Raw genomic sequence first — 19,694 nt, 5'->3', positions numbered from 1 at the left:
TAGGATAAAGTAAATGCAAGAACAATTTTAACAGAGTTAAAAGAATAACTTTTTTTTTTTTTTTTACTCTAAAAAGAAATGTCAGCTGTATTGGCTACTTGTAGGAATCTGGCTGTGTACAGGCTGCATATGATACAGTGGGCTTCCTGTGTACTTTTCCCACACACCTAGGGAGTTAGTTTGGCTGTGTAGTGATCAGATGTTAGCACATATGTTGCTGAATGAATGGGGGGGGGGGGAGGTTAGACAGATACTACTCTTCGATTTTTCAGGCAAACAAATCAATATGTGGTTTTGTGGCCTAATCTAGTCTAGAAGTAAGATGTATAACTACTTCTCTTCACATTTTATACAGAAACTACTATGGTAATGTGCTGGTATGGAAACATAGTCAGGAGTTAACCCCCGAATATTAATGATATAATAATAATAATTTCAGGAGTGTGAGAAAACATGTAAGGCTTGATTCACACATCCGTAATGCAGCCCGTGACCGCGGACCGCACTGCGAATGTGCATCTGTAGTGCTCTGTGCTTCACTGAGCACTACGTTCCCACTTCATTAGCGTAGCCGTCCGTGCCGCAAAAAACTGTCCGCATTACATGTCCGATTTTTGCTGCACGGATCGCGGTCCCGTATACACGTACGGACGTGTGAATGGGGCCATTGAAAAACATTGGTTTTATGTTCTGTCCGCAATTGTGTGCCTGCAATTGCGGACAGAACAACGAACATGTGAATGAGGCCTTATACTTACTATAGGTCACTGGTGTTCCTCAGTGTGTGCATTCTCTGTGTAATTTTTATCATTGTATGTATTATTTGATTCAAATGAAGGCTATATAATGTGCAGGCCATACCCGTGATCCCATATACAGTGCCTAATCTGTGTTACCCAACAAATTCTACGTATTGGAAAGGTAATATTATATATTATAATAGGTCACATTGCTTTTCTTTGTACAAATTTTAAAGAGGATATCCCGATAGAGAAAAGCCAATCTATATTATTGCAAGTGTATATAAAACAATAAAGAATCTGTACTTACCTCTCCATGCTCCCCTGGTGTCCTCCTACGGGTTCTGGTATCCTGGCTCCACCCACTCGTTTCCAAGGTGCCAGTCCGCTCAGCCAATCACTGGCTAACTTGATTTTCTACAATGTCACCGGAATGTAGTTGAAACAGAGATCCTGGTACCGTAATCTATAAAACCTAAGGGAGTTATTACGTAACATTTACCTCTGCATGCATAGAGACATAGATCTGCCAAAAGTAGGAATGAATCTCAGCAAAGATATTTAATGTGGCTTCTAACTTTTCCTTCAAAAACTTTTAAGGGACTCTAACCCCCATGATTTTACCATAATTTGTGACTGTATTTCTTCATTTATAGTGTTTATGTGACTAGATTTATTTGTTTAGTAACTAAGTGTGTTTATTGCTTTTTATTATTGTCTTTATTTATAAATTAAAAAGTTTGGACTAGTTATTATTCCTGGGGCCACTTAAATTGTACGTCAGATTTTTTTCATGGGAAATAGTGGTAGCCACTTTTAGATACCTTAAAGCATAGGTCTCCAAACTGCGGCCCTCCAGCTGTTGCAAAACTACATTTCCCATCATGCCTGTACAGCCAAATCCAAAGCTTTAGCTGTCCAGGCATGATGGGAGTTGTGGTTTTGCAACAGCTGAAGGGACACAGTTTGGAGACCCATGTCACTGTCGTTACAACTTCAAAATCTAAATCAACAGTAGATGTGATATAAAACAACTTTGCAATTTACATTCATTATTTTTTTTTGTTATCATGCTGTAAAACAAAGCTGAACTTACCAGAAATCCAGGTCCAGTCTCCTGGTAAAAAACTGACTAAATACAGGAATTCCGTCCAGTACAGACAGTCACGGCACAATGTGTCCGACAATCACATGACTGCCTTCTCTCTGTGAGAGCGCTCAGATGGCCTGGGATACACAGGACTTCCGGTTTTCTGACTCTTTCCTGTTTTTTGAGAAAAAGAGTCAGAGTGCTGTGTTTTCCATGATAACTAAAAATCAATAATAAATGTAAATTGCAAACTTGCTTTGTTGGTAGCTTCACACGTACTGCAATCCTGGTAGTGTGAAGTTCTATGGGGTTACATATCCACAGCTGAATTTTAACCCCAGTTTATACCAGTTATATATTGTGCCTGGTTGGGATGCCAGATATACTTCATGTGTCGTGTGGTTTCTGGGTGCCAGATGTAGCTATTAAAATGGTCTAATTATTTTGATAAAACTCGTTGTTTCCTGCTGCTGATGCCAGATACTGGTATAAATGGTAAGGCCCAAGTCTAGACATATACCCTCACATTAGGAAATGCTAAGTAAAGAAATGCTCTCTGTAATTTTTTATTGCAGCCGACATTGTAATTACAGCTTTCGGGCCCCTTTCATCGCCTGTGCTGCTATTTCTTCCGTACAGTCTATAGTTGTTCACTTTGTACACCTGTTAAACTGCACAAATTACTGGGTTCTGCGTATTATTATGTTTAATTTTATATCCTTCCCAACCAAACCTGGAAGCATTCAAGTAGAGCTTTTCGTTTAAGTCTGTCTTCTACCCGATTAAGGCAGATGGTGGGTTTGTGATGTGCTGCTTGGACAGTGATGGACAGAAAAGGTAAGTGGTGCCTTGGATTACGAGCATAATTTGTTCCGGGACTGTGTTCGTAATCCAAATCCACTCTTAAACCAAAGCAAATTTTCCCATAGGAAATCATAGAAATGCAGACAATTGGTTCCAGACTCCAAAAATAGTGTTTTATTATTCTGAATAACATGTAAAACAGATAAAACAAATATTCAGAAACAGCTGAATATATGATATTATAAGTTACTGTACAGTAATGGAGCGGATGGGAAACACAAGGGCTGACAGAGACTGCAGGGAGCCTGAAGGAATGAGCAGGGCAGATGTGGGCACATACATGCAGCTCTCTCTGTCCGGGGAGAGGGTGGGTTCACACTACGGAATTCTCACGGATAAACTTCGAGGAATTTCCGCCGGCTCCATAGACACCATGCCATAGACACCATGTCACATGTCACTTCTATCGGTGGATAGCGGAATACGCCGGCCCATAGAATGGTGTGTATGGAGCCGGCGGAAAGGCGCGCGGACATACTGCGGAAGCGAGAATTCCTCAGTATGAACCCACCCAGAGAGGGGTTACAGCTATGAAGAGATTACCTCCACAGTCCTGTCCCCTGATGTAAGCCCCAGCCTGAAGTGGATCTGCTATGATTTGGAAGGTGAGGGAGACTTCCTGGGTCAGAGTACAGGGCTGTAGACCCCGATATGCAGACCATGCCCCTCCCCCATTCCCCCTCCCACCCAGTACAGGGAGCTCTTAAACCAAAGCAATGCTTTTAAACCAAGTCACAATTTTGAGAAACTGTGAGCTCTTAAACCAAAACGCTCTTAAACTAAGTTACTCTAAAACCAAGGTACCACTGTATATTGATTGCTTTATTGGACAACGCATTTCAAGAATTAATTACTTTCCTTAGGTCCAGTCCATATTTATATTTAGAGCAAAATCATCCATCCCTGCCCTGAGAGGTCAACGGTTAGAGGGGGTATATATATATATATATATATATATAGATATATGTATATATAGATATATATAATATATACACACACACACACACACGTGACATGGAAACATAGAAGATACAGTCACAGTGTATATATTGATAGAATTGTACCGCTCCGTTCTTTGTTACGGGTCCACATGGCAGTAGTTTATAAAAATCTACCCTAAGGGTAATATGTGTATCGATATCCACTACAAGCATGTGTTAAGTGTTTAAGATGTGGTAATGTAAGGTACTGAATTTAGACAGGTAGCACTGGGGAGGACTTGTTTGCCACTGGGAGGATACAGAGCATTGTGTGAAATGTTGCAAACGTTTACTGGTGATGCATTAAAACAAACATAGAACAATGCAGTACACCACTTTGTAACAATACAAACTGAGACACTTAGTAAACTAGATACTTTGCAGTTAAAAGCCTTTGTTTATGCGTTTACATGTAGTGGATTCGATGAGAAAGATCATTGCAGAAAAAAGGAAGCCTATTTAATGCCCTAGGTATGAGATTTTAGGGGGGTGGATTAAAAAGAGGACGTATTTAGCAGAATTGAGGTTTTTGGAGAATATTGCAGACATCTTGTGGCTTAGGTGTACCGGTTTGAAAAGGAGAGGTTCCAGAGTCAGACGGTAAAGTTTACGCTACATTGGAGGGATGTTAGAATACTTATCGGTAAGCGACAGGGTGTGTTGTAATCTAGATGGTATATAAGTGAATGTCTAGCATTTAGCATGTTACATGTGTAATAGATATATTTGTGAAATGTTTTGGAGTCTCAGATGAAGATCTTGCTTAATTCTCTATCCAGTGTTCAGATGGGTTAGTAAATGATGGTGAGCAAAGTCATTCAGAATCATAATGTTACGTGTATAGTAAGTCACATTCAGTCATTGGCAATTGCATGTCCTGTGACTGACAGCAGTAAGAGTATAGAGATTCATGCCCAATAGAGCTGAGCTAACGTTGAGCATATGGCATAGGCCATAGGCTGTATCCATATTTTCTGGGACTTCCTTGGGCTGCATCCAACTTCAGCCACTGCTACACGCTCTGGACTGGGTGACCCTGAGCGCGCTCAACGTTAGCTCAGCTCTAGTGTCCAAGAAATCTTCTTTTAGCTGTATGTACTGCGCGCAGGTATTCATCAAGCAAACATCCTCTAAGAGCCCCACTCCCCAATGCTCTCTAAAAACAAATGGTATCCTGCTATAAATCTCCTGAAGCTGGTATAAACCTCCTGTCATAGCCTTGTGTGCTGCATTGACCTCAGCAGAACGCATCTAAGATGATGATGATGATGATGATGCAGCTGCTGCATGTACTGAGCACAGCCCCCAGCTACCCATAGTGTGTACAGTGGAACAGGTCACTGGTGTCCTTGCCAGACTGGAAAAATGATGGCTGCTATGTAAGGAAACTATCCAATGTTGTTAGTATCGTAACCACAGCGATTCCCTCAAATTTCAGTCTCTATCTAAAAATCAATAGTGGCTTCCTGAATTGTCATTCTAAAAGGCTACTTTTAAGCCCTGATTGGTCCCAGTCATTTCACGCTGACCTTCTCGGCGGACTGTAAGGATCTATAAATACTGCCAATGTGCGTCACTCCATGATAATAGAATTGTGCTCGGGAGCAATGGTTGTGACATTAATACATAAACTCTTTAGTTGGGGAGGCAGTATACTGAGAGGCTGACTCACTGCTCTGCCTGTCACATCTGCTTATGTCCTCTAGTCTCGGCTATTGAGATCTTTAGTCTTGGGATGCAAGGCAGGTCTGTAGAACTCTAAAGAAACCCATTTTATTAAATACTATGGAACTCATTTTAGTTACTAAATTACTGGTAAGATATGATTTAGTTACTTTTGGAAGACCCCCACTAATGTTTTTTATGATATATAATATATATATATGATGTGTCATAATTGAACAATAGTCTGTAGCTGCGTATTCTGAACTTAAGCTCTCCAAACGTGCACCAGTTGCTTTTATTTGTTTGGTTGCTGTATATACCATATGTAGACAGGACCGGATTTCATTTTAGTACAGTTGCTTTAGTTTGTTTAGTGGAATCCTGTCCCAGATGGTAATTTGTTATTTCTTTGCATTCTTTAAAGGAAGGTTGGCAGCATCACACAGATTGTGCCATCTAGCCAGCCCTTCTCTGTCTGTTTTGTCTATAATAATTAATGTGAGTTTACTTTTTGTTCTGCAGATAAAACAGATGGCGCTCACCTTTTTGGAGTAAAATCTATGTGGCGTGCCATTGTAAATAAAACTGCAACAATTCCATCTGTCTCATTTCGGGGGACTTGGCCGTCAAAAATGATTGGAAAACTAAAGCAAAACTTGCTGCTGGCCTGCCTTGTAATAAGCTCGGTAACTGTATTCTACTTAGGTCAACACGCAATGGAGTGCCACCATCGAATAGAGGAACGCAGTCAGCCTCTTAAAATGGAAAGTCCCAAAGCAACTCTAAGAACTGAGCAAAGAGCCAATTCTAGTTTTGCCTATAACAAAGACATGCCATTAATATTTATTGGAGGAGTACCTCGCAGTGGAACGACATTGATGCGTGCCATGCTTGATGCCCACCCGGAGATTCGTTGTGGAGAGGAGACCAGAGTGATTCCACGAATATTAGCTGTCAAACAGATGTGGGCACGATCCAGTAAAGAAAAAATACGCCTAGATGAGGCCGGTGTTACGGACGAAGTACTAGATGCAGCAATGCAAGCCTTTTTACTGGAAATTATAGTTAAACATGGAGAACCTGCCCCATACTTGTGTAACAAAGACCCATTTGCTTTGAAATCACTGTCTTATTTAGCCAAAATATTTCCCAATGCCAAATTTGTCTTGATGGTGAGAGATGGACGTGCTTCTGTGCACTCGATGATCTCTAGAAAAGTTACTATCGCCGGCTTTGATTTGAATAGCTATAGAGATTGCTTAACCAAGTGGAACCGGGCTATAGAGACCATGTATAATCAGTGCATCGAAGTGGGATACGACCGCTGTATGATGGTGCATTATGAACAGTTGGTTTTACATCCGGAACGTTGGATGAAAACCTTACTGAAATTCCTCACAATTCCTTGGAATGATGCTGTGCTACACCATGAAGAAATGATTGGCAAAGCCGGAGGTGTATCTCTGTCCAAGTAAGTAAGAGTTTTGATAGACTGTAGTCACGAGCCTCATTGCTATCCCCCTGTTCTGTGTATACAGGACCTGCTTCATGTATAGATGGGCCCAGACAACTGCTTCACTTTTCCACCAAAAACCTATGCAGAAATCTTTGTACTTAGAATGCATTTTAGGATGCTGAACATGGATAGCATGTAAAGGAGCACTAAGGCTGGATTCCCACATATATTGACTTCAGTCTACTCTGAGAGCAAAGTGAATGTACCACCAGTTATTTGTTCTTGTGATTTTTACATAGATAGACCGGCGGCAATGCTGGTGCCTTGGTCCTTTTTTTGAACCACTGCCCAGTTCCTGTGTACAACGCCGGTCTATTCCTGGGCACTGGAGGCGTGCCCGTCTGCCCCTGGTATGACGAAACCCCCTCCTCTCTGTGACGCGGCTCCATACTGGGGGCAGGCCAGCCCGCCTCCAGTGCTTCACCCCCGACCGGTGCCCGAGAATAGACCGGCATTGTACGTGGGAACCGGGCCACGGTTCAAAAAAAGAACTGTGGCATCTGCATCCCCGCCGGTCTATCCATGTAAAAATCACAAAAGCCATTTACCGGTGGTACATTCGCTTTAAAGTGACACTGTCACCCCCCTTTTGCATTCTGACTTTTTTACAAAGTCAGAATGCAAATAGGGGGTGAGAGTGTCACTTTAACATGCGATGATGATGATTTCAGAGTGGATTAAAGTGCTGCCTTGTCATACATACAGACTCATGAGATAGAGGCAGAGCTTCCAAAATGTCACACCTGACATGACCAGCACGTTGCCTTTCTTAGCAGCGTCATACAAAGAAATCTGGAATGCAGATGAACTCGCCCTTCATTCACACAGTCTTGGTGATGTATAAAGAGTGCTGATGGACGTTGTGCCTAAACATTCATACCTATGTCTAGTTCTCTGTGTATGTTGTATGTAAGTTGTCCGCTTTGGGAGAAGAGAAACCTCATCACGGAGAGCACTTTGTTTCAATAAACTTATTGGAATATATTCTTGTCTGGAACTGCTGTGTGCTGGAACAGCTTTCGTTGGACTTATAGGCCCTATCTTGTGTCGCTGCATAACTATTGTTTGGATTCACACACAGGCCCAGATTTTTCATTATGCCCATAGCAACCAATCACAGCTCAGCTTTCATTTTTCCAGAGCTTGTTAAGATATGAAAGATGAACTGTGACTGGTTGCCATGGGCAAAACCCAGACAGTTTTGGATTCAGGCAGATTGATCAATCTTGGCCGTAGTATTTTAGTCAGTATTTTTAGGTGTGGGGTCCAAACGTGCCTTAGTATCCCTTAGCTAAGGGACCGTCATTAAAGGTGGACTGTAGAGGAGCCTGGGTTAGTGCCCATCCATCAGTTTGAGGTTAATAGGAAGTACAGACCTAGAGAAAGAGGAGTTGCTGCACCTCACACCCATGGTTTACAATAATGCCTCTCGGCTATATTTAAAAACCAATGCTAGAATGTTGGTATATAATTTGATCAAACCATATTGCCTCATGTGCCGCGTGCAGGTCTTGTGGCACACATAAGTCCCTACTCTAAAACAACATTGTGCCAGTCAGTGACTGCCAACCCCTCAAAGCAAGCGCCAACAGGGGGGGTGGGGGTGGGGCACAGAATGGCCCTGCAACCCCAGTGTCACATGACCAAACCCCATGGACCCCCCCACACCCCGCAGGCGCCACAGGCAGAGAAGGCGGCCAAGCAACGCAAGTGTGAACAAGATGTTACTACTCTCCAATACACCAGCAGGTAGAATGGGAGAAAGAGGAGGTACTTACCATATGCATATGGGGCCACATGGGTCTTACAAGGGAGGAGTGCTAGCCGCATAGAAAGGAGAGAACATTAAATGAAGACCTAAAGAAACGTCTTAATGGCCTTTCCTGCTACACTGGGAATTTTAGGAAGAAGGGATATGCAAATAGCTCTCACACTACTTAGACAAAATGGTGTCCCTTCAAGTCAGTGTTTTACTCCATCTTGGAGTCTTAGAACATAAAAGGTATATGCCAAGCTAAAAATCTCTCAAAGGGAAAGTCTATACCACTATACCTTTGAGCCACCTCTAGAGGCCTCTCACTAGTCACCCAACACCCTGTTCTGCACTGAAGAGGGGCAACAACCTCTTTATGCAGATGGCTAGTCTTTCCCTTTGGAGAGATTTTTGGCTTGGCATATATCCCTATTCATATTGTAAGACGCCTAGATGGAGTGAATTGCTGACTTAAAGGGACTTTGCCTAAGTGGTGTGAGAGCTATTTGCATATTCTTTCTTCCAGCTAGAGAAAAATGCAACATGGCCTCTGGATTAGGATCTGAAATAAGATGTGTATAGTGAGACGCCAGAAGATTATCACGCTGATGGGCAGTGGGGAAGAGGCCGGCATTCATCTGACACATAGGCATTCAGGCCCCTTATTCGAGATGCAGGCCATGAAGTCTTGCATCACGTTTCTGTATAGAGCTGGGCAGTAAGAATGTCACTATAACCTTTATGACATGGTTCCCTTCCCCCTCCTTTGTCAAAGGTAAATTGTCAGAGGTTTCATGCTAGAGTAGAAATTTGCTTATAAAATACAGTGATAAACATGTTCTACAACTCCGGCATAAACACATTAATAAAGCTGAAAGTTCGTATTGGCCATATGCAAATGTGCATGGTATTTAGGTACAGCAAGAAAATGTGAATGCTGGAAAGCGGCAGACAGGTTGCTATGGCAACAGCATTTTTTTTGTTTTGTTTTGTTTTAGCATCCTTTCTTTCCGAAGAGCCTTAACTGCTTATAATGCTTTCATCACTTTAGCCATATGGGGCTTATGTTTGCAGGCCGAGTTGTATTTTAAGGGGTTGGCCATTTTATAGTAAAATTAGTTCAGTGTATAGTATTAGTAAGTGTACTCATTGCTTTTACTGACAGCAGCGCCCTGTGTACCTCATAGAACTAATATCAGACTCCCCTCCACCAGGCCTGCTCTGTGGTGAGTCTGTCCATAAGATGGCTGACATGAAGGAGCATGCTCCTCCCCCCACTGAGCCTGTATATGTCTATGGAGGACACTGGGGGGCGGGGCATGGTTACATGCTCATCCATGTCGTCCATCTTATGGACAGAGTCGCTACAGAGCAGGGCAGCCCAGGCTGGAGGGGCGGGGTTTAAAGGGGCCGGGTTACATATCCGCAGCGGAATGAAAATTCCGCTGCGGGTATGTGACCCCATAGGCCTTCACTATACCAGGATCCACAAACTCGCAGTGTGAAATCCGCTGCGGATCCGGTACGTGTGAAGGCACCCTAAAGGAGGAGTCTGGCACCAAACCTAGAGTCATATAACATGTTAATATAAAGTACCGTATTTTTGGGCCTATAAGATGACCCCCAACTTTTCCAGTTGGGATATACTCGCTGTATAAGATTACCCCTCTTCCAACACACACCAAATAAAAATGAATAAGAGAGGGACGTATAATAGGATACAAGGAAGTTCAAAAGCCGCCATGGCCGCATCCCCTCTGTATGCCGCGACTGTATGAAGGGCAGAGCAAGCTAGAGTAGAGCAGTGCTGTGCCTAGCAAAAAAACACACCTCTTTCATCCATCTGGCCCGCCCTTGTATCCTACCGGTAATACTGTACCCTTCTCTGCCTCTCAGATCTTGCACATGCGTGCCAGTGCTGCTTTATTGCAGTCCTCTGCAGTGAGATCTGAGAGCCAGAGGAGGCGGTACAGTAATACCGGTAGGATACAAGGGCGACCGAATGGGTGAAAGAAGTGTGTTTTGCTTTGGCACAGCGCCACTCTACCATTTCTCTATTATACATACCTCAGACGCCTACAGCTTACTCTGCCCTTCATTTCACTCTATGCATACGGCGGGAATGCAGACTTTTTTTTAGCTCCCCCCTCGATAAGTGGCGACCGCAAATCCTCCAGTTTGGTTCCGAAGATTTTGTGTGAACAAGGCCTAAAAATTAGCTCATATCCTATACCAGAGGTCTCTTGATGTCTTGGATCTTGTAGGTGATAATACATGATTGTTACAAATCATTGCGGTCCTTCAGCTGTTGCAAAACTACAATCCCCATTGTACCTGGACAGCCAAAGCTTTAGCTGCTAGTTTTGCAACAGCTGAAAAGCGACAAGTTTGACACTTGTGCTCTAAAGTGAGAAGTAAGTGCAGCACTGCTGAATAAATTACTGCTATATTAGTAGCAGGACATAAATAGTTACCCTACCGCATGAATACAGCTTGTATTATAATGTAACTGAGCATGAAAGCTAGACAGTGATGGTAAATAGTCAGCCATTACCCTGTAGGCTACTTTTACCTTCTCCGAGACTAAACCTGCTTAGCCTTGTGAAAAAAATTGAATTTGACGGTCACTATTAACCGTGTATTTCTTGAAAGAGTCTTTGTGACAGTGACTACTCAAGTCAGTCATGTGTTATCTTGTATTCTTAGCAAGGCTGTGTATGCTCCAGGCCTTGTTGTAATGTATATATCAGTTAGCATGGTAGCGATACTGTACTCAATCGTATTCATTGACTGACTGAAATATTCCCTGCATGGCTGTGGATGGTACGCAGGAGGCCCTGAGGGAGAAGGAGAGGATGGGTCAGCTATGGTTGTGGGGCTGATAGCTGAGCACTCCCTTGTGGTTTCTACAGCTTACAGATAGACTGCATCCTTTGCTGGGATTTTACCTTTTTATCAGCATTTGCCACCTAGTTGGCAGAGTCGTATCCTGTAAAAGTTACAAGTAATGAGTCATTTGGCGAGGCCCTGCTGGTGACGTTTAACACGTCTGTGTGAATCTGCAAATTGGAATCACTTAACATTCCTGGGAGTGAGTGCCACAACTGCTGCGGGAGCGTCTCCACCACTTTCCATGTAGGAGCACTTTAATGTAGTTTCCACATCCCTAGGTTTATGGTTTAGAACTTTTTTTCAGTTCTCTATAGTGATTTTTTTCCCCCATAACAAAAAAAATTACCAATAGAGGAGAGGGTATGAAATGCTGCTAAAATATAAGATACACAGAGAAAAAGCATTAAAGGGGTTGTCCAGTGGAAATTCTTTAAATCAACTGGTGTCAGAAAGTTGTATAGATTTTACTTAAATTAATAAATCTCAAGTCTTCTAGTACATATCAGCTGCTGTATGTCCTGCAGGAAATGTTTTATTTTCAGTCTGACGCAGTGCTCTCTGCTGACATCTCTGGCCGAGACAGGAACTGTCCAGAGCAGGAGAGGCTTTCTATGAGGATTCCTATATAAAACCTCTCCTACTCTGGACAGTTCCTGTCTCGGACAGAGGTGGCAGCAGAGAGCACTGTGTCAGACTGAAAATAAAGCAACATTTCCTGCATTACATACGGCATCTGATGAGTATGGGAAGACTTGAGATTTTTTAATAGAGGTAAATTACAAATCTATATAACTTTCTGACACCAGTTGATTTCAAATAAAAATATTTTCGCTGGACAACCCCTTTAATAATTGATGGCACGCACATACCCATTTTCATATGGCTTCATGGTGAAGTGTTATTAGTTACCAATTGGGCACTGCCATCTGTCTCTAAGTGCTGCCTGCTCTGTAATATTGGCTTTTGGTTGCCGATTATCCGTTGTGTGTTTGTTTCCTAATCCATAGTGTATGTCTCCGGCCTTTAGAGATCTCATTAACCTTACAGGCATTCCGGTTTACTTGGAAGCGGTTGTTATATGATCTGAAAATAATTCCACGTCTGAGACGCATTAGAGCTGTCACTTCATGTTAAGTATTTGCTGGTAATTCCGATTTCTTTTTTCACCACGGTTCCCATTGTCTGCCTCCCTTATTCATTCTTCCGTGATTTCTTCTAAATACGAGTGAAGTGTATGCAGTTAACATGACAGTCAGGTCTCTGGGAATTACCTGTATTTCATTAAAGAAAACCTATAAAACCCTATCAAACACTGTGAATTGAAGGGAATGCAAACTTGTATATTAAAAAGCAGTAGTATCCAAAAAAGTCACACGTCTGATCCTTAAAGTGGTCCATAACAGAAGCACCAGACATCTTCTTCTGTTATGCTCAGCCAATGGCAGCTGAGCAGCTGATGACGCACTGGAGGGGGGCCGCCATGAGGGAGGCCAGCCTCCTGAAGATGACGTGATCGTCCCAAGAGGGTGGCAGGGGTTGACAGTGAGTCGGTAAGTATACTCTATCACACTTCTGGGGAGGGGACCATTCACCTAAATAACACAGCCCTCCCCTGTTGTATGTTGTATAACTTTGTAATGTGTGTTATTTAGTGTCTTACACCGCACTTCCCCTTTAAAGAGAGATTCTCAATTCAAAAATTAATGGGGTTATCCGCCAAGAGAGAAAAAAAATATATAGATTGTTTCAGGAAAACAATAAAGAAGCTATGTTTACCTCTCCGCACTCCCCCGGGGTCCTCCTACGGCAGGGGTAGGAAACCTTGCCTCTCCAGCTGTTGCAAAACTACAACTCCCATTATTCTTGAACAGTCAAAGCTTTAGCTTTGGCTGCCCTGGCATGATGGGAGCTGTAGTTTTGAAACTGCTGGAGAGCCAAGGTTTTGCAGTGATTCGGATTAACCCCATATAAAGTTCAGCTGTTCTAGTAGGATTTTCCTGACATTTTCTCAGTTGCATTTTACAGAAGTGGGTCCATAAACAGCGTACAACACGTTAAAGGGAGCTCATTGTTAAAAAAGATATTAGTCAGGAAAACAAAACCTTCCAGGCTTCAGATATACCATGGAGCACAGCCAAGACAATGGGTCACGTTATGGATACAATTTGGCACTATGGTGACACGTACTTCCTCCTGTTAGGAGAACCATGTAGGTCCAATGTTGTGCAGAAGACCTAAGTGGTCTATTTACTCCCCTGGAGTATACTGTTATGCTGATCCATACCGGGTCTTGGGCCTATAGCCTCACATGATCCTTTGGAGGTTCCCTTGCTCAGTGCTGGTATACAGTATTCAGTCACTTCTATAACGCTCATTAGCGGCGGTGACATTTTCGGTAGCAGACTACTTGCTTCTTACTCGCTAAGCAGTTGACATTTTAAATAGGTCTTTAATGATTCAGCTCATTAATAAGTCATTGTATTTCTAATTCTTCTCAGAATGTCACCTTAAAATTATGTTTCATGTAGCATTAAGAATGTCACTGGCAACAACATAAAAGTATATTAGAATTATTGTATAGTACTTCTGCGACTTATGTATGTGTGAGTCCCATGAGCTATTTAAAGGGCAATTGCTTGAGACGGGTAACCGCACTGGACGGCCTTTGACGCTATTAATGTTTAGACTGTTCAGTTCATTATTGGTTCTGGTGCTTTTAGTGAAGGTCCACTTACCGGGGTCTATTGTCAGGTTAAGGTCCGAGCTGAACATCAGTAGTAAACGTTTTTTGTTACTTTTTACAAATGTTGTTGAACTATTTACATACAGAATTGATGCTTATTAGTGGGAAAACTGGCATTTTTTCTCTCTCACCAGCCCTTTGAAATTAAATACAAAGGGGGTGACTGCCCCCAGTATATAGCCCCCTGTTGCTCCCCCAGTAGTATATAGACCCCTGTGCTCTCCCCCAGTAGTATATTGCCCCCTTGTGGTCTCCCCCAGTAGTATATAGTCCCCCTGTGCTCTCCCCCAGTAGTATATAATCCCCCTGTGCTCTCCCCCAGTAGTATATAGCCCCCTGTGCTCTCCCCCAGTAGTATATAGCCCCCCGTGCTCTCCCCCAGTAGTATATAGCCCCCCCTGTGCTCTTCCCCAGTAGTAAATAGCCCCCTGTGCTCTCCCCCAGTAGTATATAGCCCCCTGTGCTCTCCCCAGTAGTATATAGCCCTCTGTGTGCTCCCTAGTAGTATATAGCCCCCTGTGCTCTCCCCCAGTAGTATAAAGCCCCCTGTTCTCTCCCCCAGTAGTTTATAGCCCCCCTGTGCTCTCCCCTAGTAGTATATAGCTCCCTGTGTTCTCCCCCAGTAGTATAAAGCCCCCCTGTGCTCTACCCTAGTAGTAAATAGCCTCCCTGTGCGCTCCCCCAGTAGTATATAGATTCACGCTGTGTGCTTCCTTTATTGTATAGATTCCCTGTGCTCCCCCCTCCCATCTAGCATATAACATTAAAAAACCCCACTTATACTGACCGCGGGCGTCTCCTCTTCTCTTCGCCCTTGTGGCCGCACTGCAGTGGTCACAAGAGGCCGCTCTCCCCTTGTCCTGGTGCCGGCACTCCAGTGGCGTCACTCGAGCGCCGGCATCAGAGCCAGAGTGCGGCCTCTTGTGACCGCTGCGGTCACAAGAGTGACTGACAGGGAGGGAGCCAGGGCAGGTCAGTGCAGGTATACTGAGCTGCAGCACAGGTCCGGACAGTTAAGGACCTCTGCAGTAGAATATTGGAATTTATTCGCTGTCATTTTTCTTCTTTTTCGTCCTATGCATCTTCATGGTAACAGAAAACAAGCCTAGCTCTGCAGTCATACTGTTTTCACACAGTCCCCTATGTTACCACAAAGCTGAAAGCCAAACACAAGGACTATGAGAGCAGGATCATGTTACACTGCATAGGATTTGCTGTAGAAACAAAGCAATGGGACATTTTTAGTTCATATCGTTGATGAAGATGTCTCATATTTAAAATTTTAAAATTTCAATGTGCTAGGACAGCCATTAAAATAAAAATAAAAAAGGTAAAAAGTTTGACCTTTATGCACATCTATAAAGTCTAGCATGTCAGAGAGTCTCTTAAGAAACATAGAAGATTGTGCATAAAAAGACCACTTACTTGGTCCATCGAGTCTGCCCTATTAGTGATTCCTCTCTTATTATCTTATAGATGTATGTTACATCTGGACATTTTCATAAACACTATGGGGCTAATTTACTAATGTACTTTTTGTCCATTTCTATGCTGGTTTACGGTTCGGCCTCATTTACCAACGTTGTGCTACACAAAAATGCCAAAAACCCAACACGCCCATAATTTTTTTTTTTTTACTGAAAGTGGGCATGTCCTTTAAAGCCCACCATAGCCGACTTATTTACTAAACAAACCGTTATCTAGGTTTTCCATTCCTCAATAAAAACTTGTTTGGAAAAAAATCGGCCACGTCTAGTGTAGCGGGATGGTCGGGATTTAGTTTTGTCACCACCAAATTTACTAAGGACATCAGATACATTAATAAATCTGTTGGTGTGTATGTGTGTGTAATATATAATATTATATATATCTATGATAAATATATAAGCAGGTGTTATTATAAATGTTTTATATTAAATGTAAGCATATTGGCTACATGTTATACTTGCTTTATCATGTTTGGGATCTATATGACGGGGGACCTAATATACAGACGTGTTCCTATTTGTTAAGCAGTAGTTCTCATATTGATTAAGAATCATTAACATGAACATAATAAATGGTCCTAATATATAAACTATTGGGGACAAAGTACACCAATTTTCTGGTGTGAAGTGTCAAGCCTTGTTTTTGCGCAAATATTTGTGACTTTTTACCACTTAACACAGCACTTGCCAAATGGGCAGGGCTTAGGCAAAAGTTTCTAGTACATTTACTACATTTTACCCCTGAAAGCATGGGGTAAATTGTAGCTGAAATCGTTGCCATCTCCTTGGCTTGTGACCTCTCTGCAAACAAGCACAGATCTCGCTGATTGTTATTTGTTTCTAGCTTACCATTGGGCCATGTGGGCCATTGGGCGGTCTGTGCCCGGATGATGATGCCGGGAGTTCCGAGGTCCGATGTGCAGTATACAGTCAATGCACGGACCATATATTGCAGGCAGGTGAATGGCAATTAAACTGATTTTTCAGGTCACACTACCTGATTTTTCAGGAAACACTACCTGAAAATCAGTTTAATTGCCATTCACCTGCCTGCAATATATGGTCCGTGCATTGACTGTATACTGCACATCGGACCTCGGAACTCCCGGCATCATCATCATTCACTATGATCCTGGGAGCTCCGAAACTGTGTAAATCCTCGTACTGACGCAAGGTATCATTTTGTTGCAAGAAGATCTCCACCAACAATACATTTGTCTTACATGGTGTCCATTCAGATCCTGTCCTCATGGAAAGTAATTTTTAAAGATGACCTTATCTTATCTTATTTCTTGTTTATTCTTTTCAGGGTTGAGCGATCCACTGATCAAGTCATCAAGCCAGTGAATGTGGATGCTTTGTCAAAATGGGTCGGCAAAATACCGCCAGATGTTTTAAGAGATATGCCAGTTATTGCACCAATGTTAGCCAAACTGGGCTATGATCCATATGCCAACCCTCCCAGTTATGGAAAGCCAGATCAGAAAGTTATTGATAATACAAGACGGGTAAGTGGTGAAAATATTATTTTAGGTGCACTTATAACTAGAATTCTGCTATTTTTGTGTTGCCTTTGCACCCTTAGGCTATGTTCACACTAGGTAACAGACCGGCTGTTCCGCGACCCCGGACGGTTCACGGAACGGCGGTCTGTGCCCGGATCATCGCGCCCGCATCAGAGCTTCCCATAGCCCACAGTGAAGCAAGTGGCCGGAGACGCTTGCTTCACTGTGTGCACTGACAGGTCTTTCTGCGGCTGGAATTCACTGAATTCCGGCCGCAGAAAACTGACATGTCAGTTTTTTCCGGCACCGCATAGGATCCCGGCCGGAGTGCATACGATGTGTGTACGCTACGGCCGTAGTTCTGCGGCGAGAACTACCACCGTAGTTTGACGTAGTGTGAACATAGCCTTAAAGTGTACCTGTCGTTATAAAAATATGTTGACATGTCATAGAGACGTGTCAAAAGTTTTGATCAGTCAAAAGTTTTAAAAAGTTACTGTACAGGAGATAGAGCGAGGAGAAGACATGCTGCAGCGCATCCTCTCCCCACTCCCGATTTTTTTTTTTAAAGTCAGACTTTTTTTTTTTTTAATGCTGCAGTCCAGTCCTCTCCACACTCTCCCGATCAGTATGGGTCTGAACACTCAGACCTGGACCAATCAAAACTTTTAACGTGTCCCTATGACATGTCAAAAGTTTTTTATAACAACATTTTACAGCTCTAACTAAATATAGTCTATCTGCCCCCACCTCTATGACTTTCAAAGAAGCAGTTTTATACAATGCCAGACATAGTAATAATACTTAAAGGGAAACTGAAGCATGGCTATGCATGTATTCATGATGCTAGTTTCCCATTGCTGATCACATGAGCAGTGCATATGGATCTTCCGCACTGCTCTGTGATCCGGCCTGTTCCAAAAAACAAAGACTAATCCCCGGACTGACAGTGAGGTGTTTCTGTGACAATGTGTGCGCCTGCCTTGCGCAGTCTCCTTTCAGTTTTCTGTTGGTAATTTTTGACATTTTTGTACATCCTGATCCGGCATGCAGTCGCAGGAGACAGAAGATCGGATTATCATGGATACCTCCCACAAAACAAGTTCTGTGCATGTGCAGTGGGACGTATCCATGGTAAAGCGATCTTCTGATGCACAAAGATCTACCTACTTAAAAGTTTTGGAATCAATTTGGACATTGAGTACCAGGTAGACATTATTACCCAACCTTGTGTCCTTAGTATAAAGATGAGTGGAGGAGTAAGAACAGGGAACCTACTTCACATTAATTAAATTTAGAAATAAGACATACAGTAAACATTTAGATGGGCACAGTCATGGAATAGAAAGACATGTCAAAAGTTTTGATCGGTCATGGTCATTTCGGAAGTTTGATACGGCCATAAGGAAGTCCTGGAAAACATGGATACAGCTATGGTTGCATCCAACTTCAGCAGCCACAGCTAATCAAATGCTGCACACTTGAATTCAGATGAACCCGAGCGTGCTGAAAGTTCACTAAACTCTACTCTTCACCTCATTCCCACTGTTACCATAGCTGAAATATATACTGCTTAGCTGAAATGCTTCACAGTCGTAGAAACCATTGAGCTCATGTGCATTCTTCATAGCAACAATATTTTGTTATTTTTGCTGTAGAATTCCCGGTGAGATCACTGTCATTGACGGCACTGAAGGGTTGCTTTGTCCTATTTCTCAGCCTCCTAAAAGGATGCCTCCTGAGGCATTGAAGCTTCCTGTGCTGTGTTTATATTGGGGACCTTCTAGGCTTTGTGGTGTGGAGCCGGCCGTCCGTCTTTCAGGCTAATTAAAGTGAACCTTGTGACTTGTGTGTTTTGATGTGGTGGGAATCTTTGCCCCCAAGAGGGGTATTGTATCAAGAACTCAAACTTTTAATTAAAAGCATCTGTTTCTATTTTCCATTCTGATTTGCGGGTAAATATCGGCATGTAAAACTGGAAAAAAGTAAAGTAGTCATTTTGGTAGTGGGCTATGTATACAGTATAAGGCTGGGTTCACACTATGTTTTGCAGTCTTTTTTTTTTTTATCCATTTTTATTTTTTTGCAAAAAACTGATGGAAAATCATGTATTTGTGTGCATCCGTTTTTCATCCATTTTTTGCAAAAAAAAAAAATGGATTAAGAAAAGGACTACAAAAAACACAGTGTTAACCCAGCATAACATTCATTGTGTTTTGTGTAGAATGAACTTGCCAAAAAACTGCAATTTACTAAGCCACTCTTTGGAAGAAGCCAAAGGGTACTACTACATGGGCCGACTATGGCCCAATCATTTTAGTAAACGTGCACCAATCTGCTATATCGGCGCTCGTTTACTGGACCTTTTAGACAGCCCGATAATTGGGCAGTAAGGACTGCATGGACATTGAGCCCTTGCCCAAATTACTGACGCCTTACCTCTCCCTGCTCCCGGTCTT

At 42.7% G+C, this 19,694-nt stretch overlaps 1 protein-coding gene across 3 annotated transcripts in view; it reads left to right on the top strand.

Annotated features, from left to right (window-relative positions):
• Positions 1-19,694, top strand: part of TPST1 (tyrosylprotein sulfotransferase 1) — a 60,783-nt gene that overhangs the window by 20,918 nt on the left and 20,171 nt on the right. For 2 of the 3 annotated variants that reach the window (XM_069971196.1, XM_069971198.1), the window contains exons 2-3: positions 5,862-6,810; positions 17,040-17,238. In XM_069971196.1, coding sequence (XP_069827297.1) covers positions 5,862-6,810; positions 17,040-17,238 — 1,148 coding nt within the window. Of the gene's footprint in view, positions 1-5,861; positions 6,811-17,039; positions 17,239-18,893; positions 19,176-19,694 lie in introns of those variants that run through there. The other variant, XM_069971197.1, reaches the window with a different exon arrangement.

This window comes from Dendropsophus ebraccatus, chromosome 5 (genome assembly GCF_027789765.1).
Source record: "Dendropsophus ebraccatus isolate aDenEbr1 chromosome 5, aDenEbr1.pat, whole genome shotgun sequence".
NCBI lineage: Eukaryota > Metazoa > Chordata > Amphibia > Anura > Hylidae > Dendropsophus > Dendropsophus ebraccatus.
The sequence above is the reverse complement of the archived record's forward strand: the minus strand, read 5'-3'. Positions and strand labels throughout refer to the sequence as shown.